We start from the raw sequence: 19738 nt of genomic DNA, 5'->3' as shown, positions 1-19738 counted from the left end.
TAGTGCTTGTTTCATTTTTCCTTGTAGCTTTCTGTGCTTTATTCCTATCTTTATTCCTATTTCTTTGTCTTACGGCACACAGTTTCTATCCACTTTCAAACCCAACCCGAAACAAGACGTATGAAGGCCTGATGCACACCAGCACCCCCTTCGAGCAGGCGGCATATGGGACCAAGCATTTCAGAGAGGAACACAAGGAGCTACTCCAGGGGAAAAAGGTACACGTCTCGCTAGCATGCACACGTAGAGCTGCCAAAACGCATTCTGGGCTGGCATGATTCAGGAAAAGAGATGGGGCTGCAGACGGTGATGGGAGGGGGTACCATTCTCAGTCCCCCCCTCCTCCCCAAAACAACCTCCGTCTTGAGCATCACAAATTTGTCAAATTTGACAGCAATTTAATAAATACCCACAAGTAAATGAGGAGAAAAGGCTTTCTCTCCCCCCTCAACCAAAGTCTTCACATTAGGTAATTGACTGTGTCTCTGCTGAAGGCCTTTCATGGATGAGAGTTCTTTATTGGCCCTTACCAGCAGGCACTACCCTCTACATCCAGCGCAATTGCCCGGAAATACCTCCTCCGGAATGAAATAAATAAGAGAGCCCCTACTGCTGACACGGCTGGTGTATGCTTGGTTGCCGCTGGATGAGGCGGCTCGGTTCCGCTTTGCGTTTTAATTGTTGCTGTGTCCGTACAGCAAATTTTGGGCTCAAAACTTATCAGGTCATTATCAGAGCCCAATAGGGGAACTTTCTCTTTTAGATGTATTGACTGTGAGACTGTAGTAGTCCTAGTCTAGAATCACAGTTTAGATGTGTAGGTTGACCTTATTCCCGTCATTATGTTATACATCACATGTTAAAAATACATGCTGCATGGCACATCTCTACAATTCTTTTGGAAAGTAGCCCAGTATGTCTTGAGGTATACGGTAAGGCTGGTGCCCGTGCCGTCTGCCGGTAATGAACACTCAGCGTAACCAGCGTGCCTGTAATCAACATAATTGATGTGGCAGAGGCCCTATTAAGGATTATCACTGATCCACAGCTAAACAGCAAGCAACCCCTCAGCCTCAGGGGTGAGTCCCAACCCTGAGGGGCTCACCATCTTTACGTTCCCAATCTATATGACTTTCTTCTACAGAACTCAAAAGATATTTTGAAGAAGTTTGGTAACAGAATTACATTTGCCCCCACTGGTTTCCATGAAATCAATGACATTTCTCAAAATATCTTCTTTTTCATTCCACAAAAGAAAAGTCATATACAGGTGAATGACATGAGGGTGAATAAAGGATGACAGAATTGTAATTTTTTGGGTGAACTATGCCTTTGTTGGATTCTGCAAATTGTGTGTGAATCATGGGCGTCGGAAGCATAAAAAAGGTGGGTGGGTCCTCCCCCAGAAAAACCTTAAGTAAAAACTATGCCAGTTTACCAGCAGTAAACTGTGAGAAAAATGTGCGAGTAGTAATTTCGGCACTATTTGACGCAGGTTCGAATCCCCTTTTTGCCAATCTCACTCTTCTTCATTTTCACATCATATATCAGACCGTACATGCATTTCTTTTCTAGGGGTGTAACGATACACTAATTTGCCGATTCAATACTATCCCGATACTTGTGCCGATTCAATATTTATTGCGATTATTGAGTATTGCGATTATATAACTATTGCGAGTCGATATTACAATTTATTGTGATTTTTGTTTGCTTATTAAAGACTAGGAAAATACTTGATCATACCATTGAAGAGACTGTATATTATGAGTCATATTAACAAAAACAATGCATCACATCTTTCTGAACTTTTATTTCAGGCGCATACACATACACAGTGTATATTTTAAAGTACGTTGAACCATGAAACTTTCAAGGACCAAAACCCTGAACTCAGTGTATGGCAGAGTTTGCATACCGTTTTAGTCATGTCTAGCGCTGTTTTTCCCAGTAAAGTGTAAAATCCAAAGTGTTTCCACATTTGGGATTTGAAACGTGAAGGTGCCGAATTAATTTTCGAGCTTTGATCCGCTGACTTTTTGCCATGATTTTTGCGTCCTCGCGCCATCTTAAAACGGATACGACGTCATCTAATACAGATACAAACATATGCTTTACGCCCTCTGTTGGAATAAAAGTGGTAACTCCACCACCTCTTAGGAAAAGTAAAATAAAAAAATTAATCGATTCTGAGAGAAACCAATCGATTTTTTAATTGTTTTAAAAAGAATTGCGATAGTTAGGTGAATCGATTTTTCCCAACACCCCTATTATTTTCATCAAAATTAAAAAATATATATTTGAAAAATGGCTAACATATGTTCGATAATAAAGTATGGTAAAGTTAGGGGTAGTAGGGAAGGAAGTATTTTGTCCAGTTAGTTGGCATCCATTTAATAATTTGAGTTAATTTGATAATTTACACTCTAATATTATTGTATAATATACAACAATTCTTTTGTCAAAATGAAATGGAGTTTAATATATACAGACTCTGATTGAGCCATGTGACATGCCCTATGTCTCGATCAGCTCCCTTGTTCCCGAGGTCGTGAATCAGTATATCGTGTATCAGTGCACAGATTTGTTCGATTATTAAATTTAGGTGTTAAGTAGATTGTGTCGCCTGCCTGTCTAGCAACGTTTGTTTATACATAACATAAAATAAGCGTTTGTATTTTCTAAAGTTCTGTCGCGTTTCATGAAGCTCATTGAGTTAGTTGGCTCCTGCGATTTCGGTTAAACGTCTTCAAAACTTGTGAAGTGATTTCCGGTAAGGGAACATAGGGAGCATCGATGCTCCCTGGTTTTTGCGGTGCATTGTTGGAATTTTTAGGGAACGAACGTTTCAGCGCACTGGAAGGATTTTGCGAATGAGACAGCCCTTAAAATGGCTGACTCCCTGGTCAGTGCCCTGACTACTAAACAAGGGAGCTGATTGAGACACAGCCATGTATTTAAGGAAACAGCAGCGTGAAAGTCAGGCTGTAGCTAAAATACGGAATGGAGTTTAATTTGCACGGACTTTAAATGAGCCAAGCGGAATGGGAGGATTTGAGGAAGCAGAAGCGTGAAAGTCAAGGCTGGAGCTAACGCACGAAATAGAGTTTAATATATCAAGCATTCCTCAAGTGGAATGGACTTGACTGACGGTGCTCTGCGCTAAATGAGAGCCGCTAAAAGTGAGTGGGTCCAATATCATTGGTCTTAAAAAGTGAGTGGGTCCTGTCCCATTCCACATACAATGGTTCTGATTGCCCATATTGTGAATACACTACTTGCTTAAAAAAACAACGCTAAAATACTGTTAGAAATACACAAAGTGCTTATCCATCAAAAGTAAAGTAAAAAAGCTGGGAGCTTTGGGAGCTGATATTCTGTGCTTTTGATCTGGTTGCCCATGCCAAGCTCATTAACCCATAACAAAGCCGCCTCAATGGCTGTAATTAATGCAATCAGCACATGCAGCACAGTGATGGCGTCATTGCTTTGAATGGATTAATCTCTCCAGGGCTGTACGTTAACTTTTTTGCGCATAGCACCGGTGCTACAGAGGTTTAAAGTTTTGTAGCACAGGCCAAACAGTTCTAGCACAAGTATATCTCTGTTATCATCTTTAAAAAAAACACATGTGCAGGTCATCACATAAATACAGAGATAACTGAAAAAGGACATTAACGTTAAATAAATCAGGGCCATATCATTTTTAGTTACCAAATTCGTTTTTTCCTTTTTCTGAGTTCTGTATTTTATACAGTAGTAAATACATTTGTCCATAAAAATACTGTATACAGTAAACTGCAGTAAAATTCTTGTCTACTATAGTATATTTGAACCTTGTCCTTAGTACAAATTAAAGCATACTATAGTGTTTACTACAGTTTATAAATTTACCACATGCTAATTATTCTATCATCTGGTTCAAATTAAATAGACTTTTATTTTGGCAGGTGTTCCCGAAGACAATTGAGCTTCAGTGTGTTTGACAGTGGCTTCACTCAAACAGTGACATGCCCGTAAAATAAACTTAGAACAACTCTGTGGATGAAGTTCATGTGTTCATGTCCTAGTATAGTAAGATACAGACAAATCCACGACTGTCACGCCTGTAACATGTTAAAGTGTGTAACTCATTCAATCATAGACACGCAGAACAATTTAAATAGTAGAATTCCGCTTACGCGATTCCTTCCATGTTTTCCCACATCACGCAGATCATAGGACTCTAGATCAGTGGTTCTCAAACTAGAAGAGACTCCTAGTGGTACGCGACATGAATTAAAAACTCTATATATTTATTTTGTGTTTTAAATACAATTTCAAATATTATACATGATCAATAAATATGGGATACATATCATATTGCCTATGTGCAATTTTAATATAGTTATGTGAATGATTGTTTGTTTATCATTGGTCGATGTAACTCAGGCGTGATGGCAGCTCAAACACAGAGCTGGAGCAGACAGAAGCTTGTGAGTCTCTCATTCTCTCTCTTCCGATGAGCTGCACTTGATTCGTTGTTTAAAGCTGTTGTAAATGCTGTAAAGCGCTAATTCTGCAAACAGACCCTATAATCACCACCTTATAACACACCTGTCCCATTTATAATCCGATCTCTTGATATCTGTTTGTTATATACAGCAGTTCTCTGCATGTTTATGTATATTTAGATTTATCTTCTGTGTCAGGGGCGGACTGTGAAGCAAAATCGGCCCTGGATTATTATGCCCACACCGGCCCTCCACCATTTCTGTCGACGACGGGGTGGTGTTGTATGTAACGTGTCATTGCGTTACATGCATACGTGTCCGACTTCGCGTTGTGTGCATTCGCGTTTATAATACGTCCGTCTGTCCGGCCCAAGCGTCCATTCCGGCCCCATACGTTAGTGGTGGGACGGCCGTTCTGGACTTTGACAGGAACAAGCAGGTTGTTATGTTGCATCGCGCCTGTCACGTCCGGTGTAGACACGGTGTTAGGATATGGCTAACCAACACATTACTTCACCCCAACCCCTAAAATCACAGCTGCAAAGGCTAATTTAGCTAAAAACGCGAGTTTCACGAAGTGGCAAACCAATGATAAATGGCTCACCTAACCCCGCCCCTAAACCTAACGTCACAGGGGAAAAGTCAAATCATAAGAAAACATACCAATGAGATCGTAGGAAATAGGAATTCGCACGAATGAGGCACCTTGTAAAATAGGTATGAATTCCCATCAGATTGCGTTGATATATATTTATATCATATGAAAGATACCGCATATTAAAATACATTAGATTGTAAGTCGTGTCACCCAAAAAAATTGTGCTTACTGACACGTAAAAAGGGGGAAAATCATGTCTGTAAACACAAATTAATAGTTTACAGTTTGTGACAATGTCACAAATCCCCGTGAGACTGTGTTGAATCATGACGCAAGTGATTCTCAGCTCTACCATTAATTTGAGTGTTTATTCATGTGTTTTTCTATGGCGGTCATTAGTAACTAATATTATTAAGGTGGTACTTGATCTGAAAAGTTTGAGAACCACTGATCTAGATCAATGGACTCGATGCAGCCGGAAAACAAGTTTTAATTGCAAAAACTAAATAAAAATGAAAATAAAAAGTGGTGCGCCATTAGTTAACTACAAATGCACTTCACACATCTAATGCACTTGCCAAACTGTATCGTACGCGTGCTACACTATTACATTTACTCATAGCACAGACCGATTTTTTCATAGCATGTGCGACATATATGTTGCACTGTACAGCCCTGCTCTCCCCTGAACACAAGTCTGATGAGTTATCTGAACAAACTCTCTTTCTCTCCCACAACTCATCACCATGCCCATCCATTTCACTGGGGGTGATGGGTATGTTTTGCTCGTCTAATTGTTTTATTTATTTACCTTCTCTAAAGACTTCAAGCACAGAGCTTGTTTTGATTAATCAAAATGCATTCTACACGAGTGATGTACTCCAGAAGATGCCCTCCATTTAACCCGGGTCACAGAAAGACCTAGGAGCTGGAGGCACTGTTGTTCCCATGAGAATTGTGCATGTTAAGACTACCACATTCTCAAGAGGTTTGATTTTGATATTAGATTTATGCAAACAGTTCACTTACCACATTCTGTATCTCTGTCTACATGACTAAATATTGTCTGCCGTTGAGTACTTTGGATCTTTCCATTACGGCATGGACATTTGAAAATTCTGTCTTTTATTCAAAATGTATTTTAACTCTGTAGATTCAGATGGAGGTAAAGAAATATTTTATCCTTAAGTACATGTTTTATGTACATATAAAAATGTATACATTGCGAAACAGCAGCTTAATTTTTTACAGGAATAAGCTTTGCCCCTTGATGACGATCCCGAGTTTTAAAACATAAATTGATTCTTAAGAGGAAATTAGATGGCACTTATTACACTGTCTAACTAGTAACCCAGTGTCATTTGTCTGTGGCTTGATAAATGTTTCACGTTTGCCTACCTCTGACGGTTACCAATGAGAAATACGTCGCACACAAACCGTTTTTTTAATAAATCTCCTAAGCCTCTCAGTCCCTTGCATTGACTCGCAAGAAGATAATGATGGATATGGTAATTTCCAAGTGCATTTCTGATTAAATTATAGCCGCTCTCTTTTTCCTTTCTTTGCTCATTTCTTCAGCCCACCCCTCACCGGACCCACACCTTGAAATGTATTATTTCCCAGATTAACATGTCTTCACCTGAAAGCAGTGCTTGGTGATTCATCTCAATTGTGCAGATAAAAGTAGGTGATGCAGGAAGGATTACAGAGGCTTCGGACACGCTCAGATACATAACTATAATGAACTTTACCTCTGATTTTAGAATCTGGGTCCTGTTCCTAAGGTTCTTTGAAGTCCAGATTTTTTTTTTCTTTTGAACACTGACATCCATTAAATAAAAAACAGTCCTCCTGAACTGTAAACAAAATGGTGTCCTAGTTTAGCTGTTTTCTGATTTTTTAAGTTAACACGTTAAGTTGAATGAACAGATTCAGAAAAAGTTGGTTCAACTTAAAAAAAAAAATGACAGTGAAACTACTAAACTAAAACCATTTTTACCTTAAACTTAACTGATATGAATGCGGAAATATATTTATATGCAATAAACCTTGTATATTCTTTTCGTTTTTATATTTTTTAAGGTTGTACCCTGGATGACAGCCATTTTGTGTCTCAGAGGTCGATTCTTATTAAGACTAACGGATTTCACTTGTTATCTCTAAGTAATAATTTTGATATTGTAAATTGTGGGAAAATTATTATTGATTTGATTTTTTTAGGGCTGTCAATCGATTAATCATGATTAATCGCTTCCAGAATAAAAGTTTGTGTTTACATAATATATGTCTGTGTACTGTGCATATTAATTTTGTATTTATAAACACATACAGATACACATACAAGTATATATATTTAGGAAATATTTAGATGGATTTATTTATATTTACCAATAATTGAAATTATATATAAATGTTTATTAATTTATATATTTTTCTTAAAAATATGCATGTACTGTACAGTGTTTATAAATACAAAATTAATATGCACAGTACACGGACATATATTATGTAAACACAAACTTTTACTCTGGATGCGAGTTACAAATTTCGTACATTTTTACAAGTTAGTTCACTATTTTACAAAGAGAAGAATTAAGTGTTGTATAAGGAAACCAAAGCAATATCAAGATAGATAACACTTCAACTATTTTTATTTCCATCATTTCCAATCAAACTCCAAAGGTGAAAATATTGTTAATAATATTTATTTTATATTTTACATAAACATTATATCTAGTGTTATGCAATATTAGGTTTGCATGAGCAAGTAATAAGACAAATTATTAAATATCAGTTCCACCACAAAACTAAATGTAACGTGAGATACTGTATAGTGGAAATGACATTTCATTGATCGTTTAGAGAAGTTAATAGGCAAACAACTGAATAAATTATTATGCATGCGCACCTGCCATTGGGCAGAGTAAGTAAACAAATTAAATCAACTACACACTTTGAAAAGTACTTTTGAGGGAATTTCATTTTTAAAAGGCCAAAAGTGCCAGTAGTTGAAAAAACATCCTTAAATGCAAATCAGCAAAAGGCTGCATTTCAATGATGCAAGCGTTTGAAGATATGAAGTGACGGCACACGGCGATGTTAAAGATCAGGAGTGATGCAGACAGACAGAAAGGCACAGGGTCCGTGCTTTCCCCTCTCCTCTGTAATTAGTGCATTAGTTAATAGCCCCTTGACTAGGATGACCCTTCATCGGGCCGTACGGTGGCTACTGACAAGCCAAGCCTGTGTTTTGATGTTTGCATCATCACCGACGCTAAGAAATGGAACCAGCAGGGCTAATTACAGAGGCTAATACAGTGCAGGCAATGGCATTGCCTCAGCACAAAATCCGTCTCCATCGCCTTGCATTAGACTTTCATCAATCACATTTTTAAACTGATATATCTTAGCGCCCGAATACCAGCACACTGCCTGAACCCACAGTTATTTTCCTTCTATTTTAATGTTGCTTCAGTAATTGCTTTTTCAAACCCCGTCTGCCAGACACCCCCACACGCAATGGCCCCTGATAATATTGCCTCCAAGCACAACTTTAGGTTTTTTTTAATTATTGCTGTAGCACAGACTTCAACCAGAATATTTAGGCGAAAACGATGCTTTGTTAGCAGCTTAATCATTTCCGGAATCATGCATCACGGCGTTATGCGTGATATATGAGGTGTGTTTAAATGCGTATGATATTCATAATGCGCAATAAATACGTTATAAAAGTAGGACAACCTGCTTTGAGTCCAGTATAGGAAATAGCACATGAGTGTTTCTATTACGCGCACACACACATGCTCATATCCCAGACTGGACTACATTAGTGACCGAGACCCTCTGGGTGATTCACTATATCCATTTTATAGGCATATAAAATCCCTCGGCCCCTTCATTTGCCACATAATAAACAATTCGCCTGACAAATCTCTCACTTTTTTTGTTACATATGTATCAATTAACTTTAAACCTTCTTCTATTAGGTCAGCATTTTGTGTTTTACCATCATTCATATAAATAGTAAATAAATATAAATTGTTGCAATTGATTCGGAATGGCCTTTGCCATAAACGTTACGAAATACAGCAAATATAAGTAATTCAACTATTTCAATGATGAATGACTATTAAAATTAAGAGATGTGAAAAACATTTTGATAGATCAGGTGGCAATTATTGTAATACGTACATATTCTTTATATACAGTATAAAGTTCAATATTTAGTAAGAGCGCATTGCAAGGCAATGCAAAGGCTCTAATAAAATATTACACAAACACAAAATAGTTGATAAATGTTATGCATTTTAATAAATGTTATTAATAAATAATGTTGGTAAATTTTAACACTTTGCATGCTCTCCTATGAAAATCAGCATTTTTGCATTTGATCTGTTTGACTACAAATGCAGGTGCTTGAAAGCTATTGGACTCTTTGCATAGCTCAAATGAAAAACATTTCTCTTTTCACAGTATGATTAAATTAATGAAATCGGAAGAAATGTGTGTTACCATCCGAGGACAGAGTTTTGTGTTCACGTGCCAGTTACGTGTTGCACGATATGGTTGCAAGTAATTGCACAGTACAGCAGAAATATCATTTAGATGGCATGCACTAGGTCTCTTCAGTAAAGACAAATGGATTACTTTTCCAACAATATATTAAATAATTACATGGAAATGACAATCATTCTGGTATTGTCAGTTAATCTTAGTTAAATTGCTTCTGTGTATTTTTGCATACCTGTGTGTGTTTGAAGATTAAGTTATACTGGAGTCACATCACCTGAAATAACTTAATTTGATCAAGTTTCTCATTTGCAGTGACTTAATTGTCAAATACACAATTGAGAGAAATGTTAGCAATGAGATTTTTACAGTGACTGGATAAAACCGTCTGCCAAATACATAAATGTAAATACAAAGGAACTTACATTGCATTATACTATGCAATTGTATCAGAGTATGTGCAATCCCTGCATGGGATTGACCCCATGACCTTGGCATTGCTAGCGCCATGCTCTAACCACTGAACTACAGGAACATGCAGATATTTGCTTACTTATTGCCTTAAACCATCTGATATCCTTTATAAATCCATTTATAATGTGTAATGTTTTTATCCCACCACTATAACAATTCATGTTATGTCATTGCTTTTATCAGGAAATAGGAGAATTTTGTTTAGTGCTAATAAATTATATTAGACTTTATGTTATGAATATGCATATTTTATCAATTATCTGCCAAGCAATTTAGTAACTTGGCACAATAAAAAAGAATGTGATGTCACAGGTTCATCTAATCAGATTTTATATTTGCAACTATGCATTTATTCATATATATATATATATATATATATATATACTATTCTGATTGGTTAGCTGTAGAGCTGTACCTCTATTTTTATTTTAATTATCTAAAAAATTTGTCATTTGTACCTGATATTCATCCATCCAGCTTATATATCATAAACACGAAATCAAATTACATTTCATGTTAACAGTTCTATGTTCAGAAAATGTAAAAAACACTTCAATGTACATCCGAGGCGCCAAATACAAGAGTGTAAACCGCTTCAAATGAGTCAAAAACTAGCCATGTATGAAAGAGCGCTCCACGATTTCCCCGACGGCCTGTGCATTGGGAATTACTCCGTCAACTTCTCACGAGCTAAAATAATGTAAACTCATTTCGGCTGAGGCCTGGCTAAGATGTCAGTGCGTATGAATGCGAAAAGTGCATTGGACACATTAGGACTTGACAGGGGCCCTTCTTGAAATAAGTGAAATTAATGGAGCTCTTTTCATGTACGACAAGGCCGCGGCACCCCTTTCAGGCTGCTTACAGTCAAAGAAAAGTCAATACTTTTTTATTACTCCAGGCTGACCTACCTTCTGCACTACAAGTGCTAGCTGTGCTAATTGGTTTCAGTTGTGCAGAAAAAATGGAAAAGCTTCATTCCAAAGAACACTGGAGCATATAAATCAATCTCATATTTTTTATCCCTTGTCTGTTTTTATTGGGTGATGTTGGAGAGAGAGGCAACAAATGCTTAGTTAAAATATGGGTTCCACGGGCTAAACAGTGTCTAAGTGCCCTGAGTGCTCATCTGAAGTCAGCTGTTGTTCCACTGTTGTTATGTAGCCCTTAAATGTAGCACACGCCGAGGTGAACAATAACACAGAACATGCATCTAAAGCTGTTTTGAGAGAACAGGTGACAAACAGAACATTTAGAGGAGAGATTCATTTTGTAAATTCGTAAAGACTGAGGGTATTTTATTTATGCTGCCTGCTGATTCCAATAAGGGAAATGTACATTTTTAAAGATATAGTGGGTATTTGAGTAGGAATAGTAAGCTACAATTCTGAAATATAATATTTCAAACATTTAAAATAGCAACTGGTAAAATACCAGTTTTAGAATTTAGTTTTAAGTTATTGAAAAACATTTTTGTAAAAAAAAATAACTTGTCCATTCAGCCATGCACCCTTTAAGCCATGCAAAATGAAGAGACCATTCCAAATTTTCATTTAAATCAGCATTTCTATATGTATTGTGGCCATTCCAGTTCAGCGTCTGTTGAATTTCAACAAAATCAAACCTCAGGAGTGACAAAGTCATCCAACAGCAACGTGAAAGACTGACAGCATGACAAGACACATGAAAACTGTGATAAAAATCCAGGTTATCACATATTTTTTACTTAACTTAAATAGATGTACAAATATTACTGTTGTATTGCTTAAACGTGAATATTAACTTTGCAGTATTTGAGGTCTGAAAAACTACAGTGTATCTTTTCTATTATTTTGACCCGTTTCTCCAGTTTTCATTTTCAGCAAATAGAAACAATATATTTTATCAAATGTCTGGGTGAAATATTGTCAGTAGTTCACAGAATAAAACAAAAATGATCTCTTTACCTAAACACATCATTTTTAAAAAGTCTCTTAATTTTTTTATTTCTGCGGCTCTACGTATATACTGTATAACTCTTAAGGGATCAGTTGTCTTCTTTCATAAGAGAACAACTTAAGGTCTGTATTCCAAAGCATTCTTAATTTACAACCATTTAAGTGTGGATTGTGCACGCTCTACTTCTACAGTAGTAGTCTTTCATCACCCTATGTTCATGTTAAAGCATATACTGTTTAGTTCGCCTATCTACAGCACACATCAGCCTGTCATTAGTCATTCGTTTACACACCCAGTCATGACTAAATCTGCACAAAAACCTTATTGCACTGACAGAAATGAAAGCTTTTGCTATCAATTTCATCCTTCTGATGAATGCAAATGTTGTGAATGAATCTATTTTCCACTTTTAAAACTGTGTCCTTTCGCATTTCTTGTCAGAGTTAGCGCGGAGTGCTGTTTACAGAGACAGCTAGCTGCAGCTTTCCTGCGGCTAAAGCACACAGATGATTGTCATGCTTGCATACGCTGACTGACAGAGAGATCACATGCATGCCTGCCAAAGGGAAACAGTCAGCGCCCCAGTCTTTGACATTACTTCGTCCTTGCTCAACTTCATCTTATTTTAGTCTTTAAAAAATGAAATATATAAATAAATCGCCTCCCCGAACCACTCGCCGTCATCTCGCCATTCTTAATTCATGCCCATTATTTCTATTTAAAAAAACAGAAGTGCTCCTCACAAGCTCTTCTATCAGGCAGTTTAGGATGTGGTGTTGTACACCAGATCAGCCTCTAGGGGGGGGGCTACTGAGAACAACACAGACTCTGTGGCTGCTGTAGCAACTAGGCCACACGCGGAATCCAGTCCAACTAAAAATACCTGATGTGGATTTTTGTGCAGTACTGCAAAAAAGAGGGCAGGATTTGTTGTGGCTAAGGTATTTATCATTAACTGGCTGATGTATTACAGCAATGATGAAGAGGCAGTGCTGTGTTATGAGGTTAGGGTGTTTGTCCATGAATTAGAAAAGAGAGAGTGATGGTGTGCGGTTTTCTCTGTATGTGTGTGAAGCTGGACTAAATGGCTTCATCTTTAAACCCAATAATTATCAGGGCCCGTATTCATGAAAAATCTTAGCGCAAGGAGTTGCTCCTAGTAACAAAATTCTAAGAAAATTCTTAGAAATGTAGGCGTTTCCCCTTGAGAATTACAGAAAAGATCCTAGTAAAGAAAAAAGTAATTCATAAAGCATCTTAACCTTTAAAAGAGCTCTTAAGGTCCAACATTTTAGGAGTAGCGAGGAGGACTTTTAAGCGACTTAAGAGTTTCTTTAGCAGCAGAGAAAATGGACGATACACGAAAAGTGAGAAGAAATGTGTTGCAATGCATGACCATTTCCATATTACTTTTAAAGTTTATCAGATTTTCTACTTTTATTGTTTTTTGTGCATGTTCAACTTTTGTTTGTCTTGGTTTTGGTTTTCTTGTATAGCTGCTTTGATACAATCCAAATTGTAAAAGCGCTATTAAATAAAATGACATTGAATTGAATGACAGTGAGTTAATAAGACACAACACATTAGATCATGCAGGGTTCATGTTTGTGACCGATTATATTAGAGACATGCTAACATCTCCAAAACAGCGCAGAAATGACATAGCGCCAGAACTAGAAGAAATCACTACATTAACATATTTAGCAACTGGAGAAATGCAGCTATGCAGCAGAGATGATTTGGTTCTGTCACAACCTTCTATAGTGATCACACAAACAATTACAGCACTTACAGAAACTTATTGTGTCACTGTTCATTTTCTATCAAATACGTTGACATTAACAGCATGGTAAATAAAAAAATAAAATAAAAAAAATATATATATATGGTGTGTGTGTGTGTGTGTGTGTGTGTGTGTGTGTGTGTGTGTGTGTGTGTGTGTGTGTGTGTGTGTGTGTGTGTGTGTGTGTGTGTGTGTNGTGTGTGTGTGTGTGTGTGTGTGTGTGTGTGTGTGTGTGTGTGTGTGTGTGTGTGTGTGTGTGTGTGTGTGTGTGCGTGAGTACGGTAAAACAGGGAAAAATACGTGTGCAATTTCAAGCTAATGACCCTATACTTAAAAGCGCTCTTTTTTTCCTTCTTGGCCAGCCAACCAATCACAGTCTTTAAAAGACTGTGTCATACATAGCAACGGGGTCAGCCACGCCTCCACACTAAGATAAAAGTTTTTGTCTTTTCCTTGCTCAGACTTGCCCTCAGATTGGTCCTGAATAGTTTTTAAGCGAAGACTCCTACGTAGAAGTTTGTAAGCTAAATTAAGAGCTTTCTTAGAGGATTCTTAGAAGCTTTAAGAATACGGGCCCTGATCCTTATCTAATATACATAAGGCATCTTAATTGAATGGGTTTTGAACGGAATTTGTAGTCTGTTTTCAAATCTGTCTTTTTTTATATGCGCCATTCCACTTTTTTCCTATATTCTAATAGCGGGTTCACACCAAAGGCGAATTAAGCATTTTGCGCGAGTAAATTACATACAAAGTCAATGCAAAGACACGTATTAACGCAAACGCAATCTCGTCTTCTGCGAAGGTTGAAAATGTTTGTCTGATCGTGTGACTCACGCGAAAATAACGAACTTTTCCCGCAAGTAATAGAGCGTGGAACGCGATTGTTCGCGTTTGATGTGAACCCAGCATAAGATGGTCTAAAACATTTTTTTGTCTCATAAACCTATGAAAAAGAGCCCGAGCTCGAGGGTTCTTCACAGCAATGCATGATAAAAGTGTTTATTTTCATAACACGCTAAAACAAACAAGCATGTTTAAATGTTAAATATGTATGTGTAAGTACAACCTACTCAATTTTTAGTCATTCTAGACTGCTCTTCTCGTCCTCCGGACATTAGAATAGTCTTTAATCAAGCAAATGTTTGATATTTTGGCAGCTGGAAGAATCAACTGTTCTACAGTCACGCGTGACTTCTTTTATTGTACACCGTTATATGCATCTTAGTACGAAACATACTGTATGTATGTCCAACATAATTCTGATGCATTCATGGTCTCTTACAACTAACCTCCATAATTTTCCCTGCAACTGCATTTTCAAGCAGGAAAATGCAGCCCATTCATGTAGCCCATTTGTGCGGGAAAACTGCGACCCTTGCAACACTGTTTGTAACGTACACTCTTAAAAATAAAGATTCTTTATGCCATAGAAAAACTATTTTTGGTGAGCCAAAGAACCATTCTGTCAAAGTTTCCTAACAGAACCATTTCTTTCTTATCATTTTACAGTCTAAAGAACCTTTTCCACTACAAAGTACCTTTTGTGTAATAAAAACACTAAAAAAAAAAAAAGGTGCTACAAAAGGCTCTTCACAGCAACACAAATTTTCACATATTTTAAATACAGCAAATTTACAAGAAAAATATGTAATTTTATGTGGCAAAACTGTTATTTTACAGTAATTTTGTGGCAACTGGGGCACATTTTTACGGGATTTTTTTTACAGTGAATAAGAAAACCCATTTCTTTTTCTTATAAGGATCTTATAAGCACCATTTCTTTCTTACATTTTATCATATTTTCTCAAGAACCATTTTCCACCGTAAAGAACTTTTTATGAAACAGCAAGGTCCTTCATATGTTAAAAGTTTTTTATGGAACTATTCAGGCAAATTGGTTCTTCGTTGTGTAGTATTTTATTTTTAAAAGAGTACAAAGGATTCTTCTATGGCACAATGAAGCACCTTTTAGGTTCTATGGATGTTAAAGGGGACTTTTAGGAACCCTACAGTCAAAAATCATTGCTCATTGTATAGCACCCTTATTTTTAAGTGTACAGAAAATTTACAGGACGTAATGTGGACTTACTGAGACTCATGCAAATGTACATAGTGCATGCACTACAGTACCTGTCAGACCTTAAGTTAGACAGAACACAAATGAGATCTCTTTAATATCTCAATAGTGTGTCCTAGTAAGGTAAACGACAAGCTAGTTGAGACTATTATTTTTCTATTTTTACTATTATTATTGACAAGCACAAAAACTAATGAAACATACACAAGAACTCAGTTCAAACCCCTGAGCTATGAAAGAGCAACCTGTGAGCAATATTTTCTGTACGCGTGTGTGTGTGTGTGGGGGGGAGAGAGAGAGATGGAAAAACTGAAATAATTGCACCATCTCTTCTGTGTAAAACACTTTTTTCACACTCCTGACATCCAATCAATGTGCTTATCATTTCAGCCCTTCAAGACCGTCTTTACCAGCTGCCACGTCTTTGACAAGTTTGGACGACTGTACTCCAATGCTGGTAATATTGTATGAGATGGCTGAGTGGAAAACAGACAAAATCAATCAATAAATGAAATTAAATATCCAATTATGCGTCATTTGTTTGTCTGGCTCAGAAAGTGCGAAGGTGAAAAAAGGTGAAGCAAACAGTTTTACATTCAGTAAAAACATCTCATCCTTTTAACACAATTACTACAATTGCTATTGCAGTTGCTTTCTGTAGTCAATATGTGCTGTGTTGATGAAGAATTCTATCAGAGAACTTAAGAGCAACAATTTTGGTCCTACAAAAGAGACTAATGAAAATCTTCCATTAGTTTACACACTTACAGATGTCACAAGTGGATTCTTACATCACTTCCATTAATCAACATATGCAGACAGAGCAGACGCCCCTTCATCGCATCGCTTCTGGAATTGAGCTTTGTTTTTAAGTATTTCCCATGCATTGTTGCCACTGAAAATAAATGTCATTTCATTTCAGTGAGTGGGAAAGGTGAAGAAACTGATCCAGTCTATTTTCATTTTCGCAAATAATTCTGAGTGCTTTGTTCTACTGTATGTGTGGAGGGGCCTATGGCTGTACATAGCTGACTGACCGGCATTCTCACCAGCACCCTCTTGATGAATGGAAGGCTCGAGCGGCAGTAATTTGGAGATGCAGGGGCTATCTCTTTGATTGCTCCTGGTCCGAGGTAGTTCATCACTTCACAATAACTCCGCCTGCTGCTGACTCCTGTCTCCAAAACACTGACGCTTTTCCATCAGGGCGATTAAAAAAGCCGTAGTTCCCTGATCTGATTACTTCCTGTTTTTACACTAACTTTGGCCCTATGGAAAGAAAGTGTCATCCCACTTACGGTTACCAGGCGTGTTGTGTCGCGTTTCCTTACCATTCAGACAGCAATTTTCGTCCTAGCAATAATAGCATGTTTAGTCATTTCAATATTGACTGACAATTGACCCTTCGTAAAGCCCGCCCCCTTTTGCTATGTCCGACATCAGCCAAAGCGCTCCCAGTGCACTAAAGAATATTTATCGTGAAAAAACATGTGTACTTTCAGCCAAAAGCAATAAAGTCTGCAATATGCATTTAAGGTATATATTCAGGATATGAAAGTGACTCGGAATAAAGTCAACAAAATAAAGATTGAAGGTCTAGCCTAACGTACTGTGCTTGCTGTAATGATAATGTCTGGATAGCGCCATTGGTTTCTGACACGTTTAGGCAATGGGTGAAACTGTGATTATGACCATAAAGATCAAATTTTACGTCCGATAAAATTCTGGCAGTGTTGATGAGATGCTGTCCTTCAGCGCGGATCATATGACCGTGAGGTAAAACTTCGGACAAGTCTTCCTATTGTTTTAAATTCCATATTGTTGTACAATATGACAACTAAGATTCCACAGTGACAGTTTAGCAGGGATCATGTCCGTAATGTGTGAAGGCCAGCAACAATCGCAAAGAACTTTCTAAACCGCATAAAGCATAATATTGGCGTTATGATTTGTCCGGTCGCCTGTCAATCAACCTCCACTCATTAAAATTATTCAATTACAACTAAAATCATCAAAGTTTACTGCTTACTGTACTGTAGCGACCCCACAAGACCCCAAGATTGAGAACCTCTGAACAAGAGTACGCTAAAGCTTTTTCAATGGCAGCATAATCTGACCTGTAAACATAATGAAACTAATTAGGTATTTCTTTATTAGATCATGCTAAACCTCACAGAACAATGCTGTCTGAGTGTGGGCGTACATAGAGTGCTTTTTGATGGGCTATCTGGACAGGTCTTGGCTTCGCCTCTGTAGTGGAGCTCAGCCAACATGTACCAAAGAGAATGAGGCACTCTGACGGTGGGACGTCCTCTTCACAGAGTGAAGCCATATGCAAGAGAGAAGATACACCACTGAGGAGGGAAAGAATGGAGAAGTGTGGTAAAGCCTGCTAATGAGTAGAGACAGGGAAAAATGAAAAAGCCCCGTCTTCATATCCCAGGGAAGTCCATTGGTGTGATATACTAAATATGTTTCTCAACATTTTTGTTTGGAATATAGCGTGCACATAACAGGAATATAAAATGTCAAATTTGCTATTTTAAGACTTAAGCCAAAAGCTTATGAAAGTAGTTTTTGCGTGTTTTATTTTGAAGTTTTATGTGACGAACAATTAAAAAAGTCATTTACTTTTAATCTACTCTCTGTTTATGAATGACATCATTAAGACAAGTACACGCAGCAACTCAGTCCACTGCTTCACTACTACACTGCATAAATCTAAAGTTCATGAGCCATCATTCATTCTTCCAGGCTTTGAGAGAACAACTGTGTGAGGCCGGTGAGCGTCTGGGTCGGTCCAGGTTTAGGGTCAGATTCATCATTCAGACCATCACTCACAGAGAAAAGGGGGGTCCGGACATGGAGGGTGGGGAGTCCTCCTTTTTCGACTCCCGGCCAATGGCTTGTGTGTGCGGGAGAGCTGGAAAGAGAGAGGGGGTTAGAGTGCTGACAGTGAAGTGATGGGCTGTCTTAGTTTACCGCTGAGCCACAGCAGGACGTGTCAGAGTTGCGGGCTCACTGCCCGCGCTGGCTCGCCTCCTACCTGTCTGTCCACCCCATCCAGCTTCTCATTTAACTCATTTAACTCTTTGAAAGGAAAAAAAGAATTATATTTTGCTTATACAAAAACCTTTTGAGCCTGTTTTTGTGCACATTTTAACCCCTAATTTTCATTATCAGAATGCAAAAAAATGCAGTTTACATGGTTTTGATGAGTCTATTATTAAAAAATGTAGAAAAAAATATTAATAAGCGAGTAAGTGACCTAAACTTTTTCTTTTTTTGTCTCTCTCTTGAGTGCTTCTTGATCATATAAAAATCTCACTTGATTATGATAGTTTGGCAGCAATAGTTAGGGAATCTATAATGATATTTTCTACTGACACACTAAAGCAACCGGAAAGCTTTTTTTAAATTGACCCATTCAATGTGCACAGTACTACGTATAGAGTAAAATACTATTATTACTCAAAAGCTAGACAAATGCTTACAATCAATCAAGCATGTGTGATTCTGAGAATACCGTCAGCTTCAATTCCCAGCTAAGTGTTCCAAAATGTGTGCTTGCCACCTACGGTAACGTGTCGGCTTTCATCCATCTCTCCAAAACCTGGAAAGCGTTCTCAGCCTTTCATGCAAATGCATCTCATTTGAGACTGACGCACAGCAATCTGCAAAATTAAAAGACACAAATCTCCTCTATCGTCCCCCGAGCGGTGAATGAACCTTAAGTAGAGGCTGAGCGCTTTGTAATCTGCGTTAATGTGCTTGTAGGCATGGAATTTGAATTGTACAGAACGAAGCGGGCGAGTCAAGATGAGAACCTCGCCAGATGCTGTGGCAGATGTGTGGCTCAGCTC

The 19738-nt window shown here is 37.7% G+C and overlaps 1 protein-coding gene across 1 annotated transcript in view; it reads left to right on the top strand.

Annotated features, from left to right (window-relative positions):
- spata17 (spermatogenesis associated 17) overlaps positions 1-16389 on the top strand; it is a 33501-nt gene extending 17112 nt beyond the window's left edge. The window contains exons 9-10 of the mRNA XM_057344246.1: positions 83-218; positions 16266-16389. Of these exons, the coding sequence (XP_057200229.1) occupies positions 83-218; positions 16266-16346 (217 nt within the window). The 3' untranslated portion in view covers positions 16347-16389. The remainder of the gene's footprint in view (positions 1-82; positions 219-16265) is intronic.
- Positions 16390-19738: the final 3349 nt, after the last annotated feature.

Source organism: Triplophysa rosa, linkage group LG10 (genome assembly GCF_024868665.1).
Source record: "Triplophysa rosa linkage group LG10, Trosa_1v2, whole genome shotgun sequence".
NCBI lineage: Eukaryota > Metazoa > Chordata > Actinopteri > Cypriniformes > Nemacheilidae > Triplophysa > Triplophysa rosa.
The sequence above is the reverse complement of the archived record's forward strand: the minus strand, read 5'-3'. Positions and strand labels throughout refer to the sequence as shown.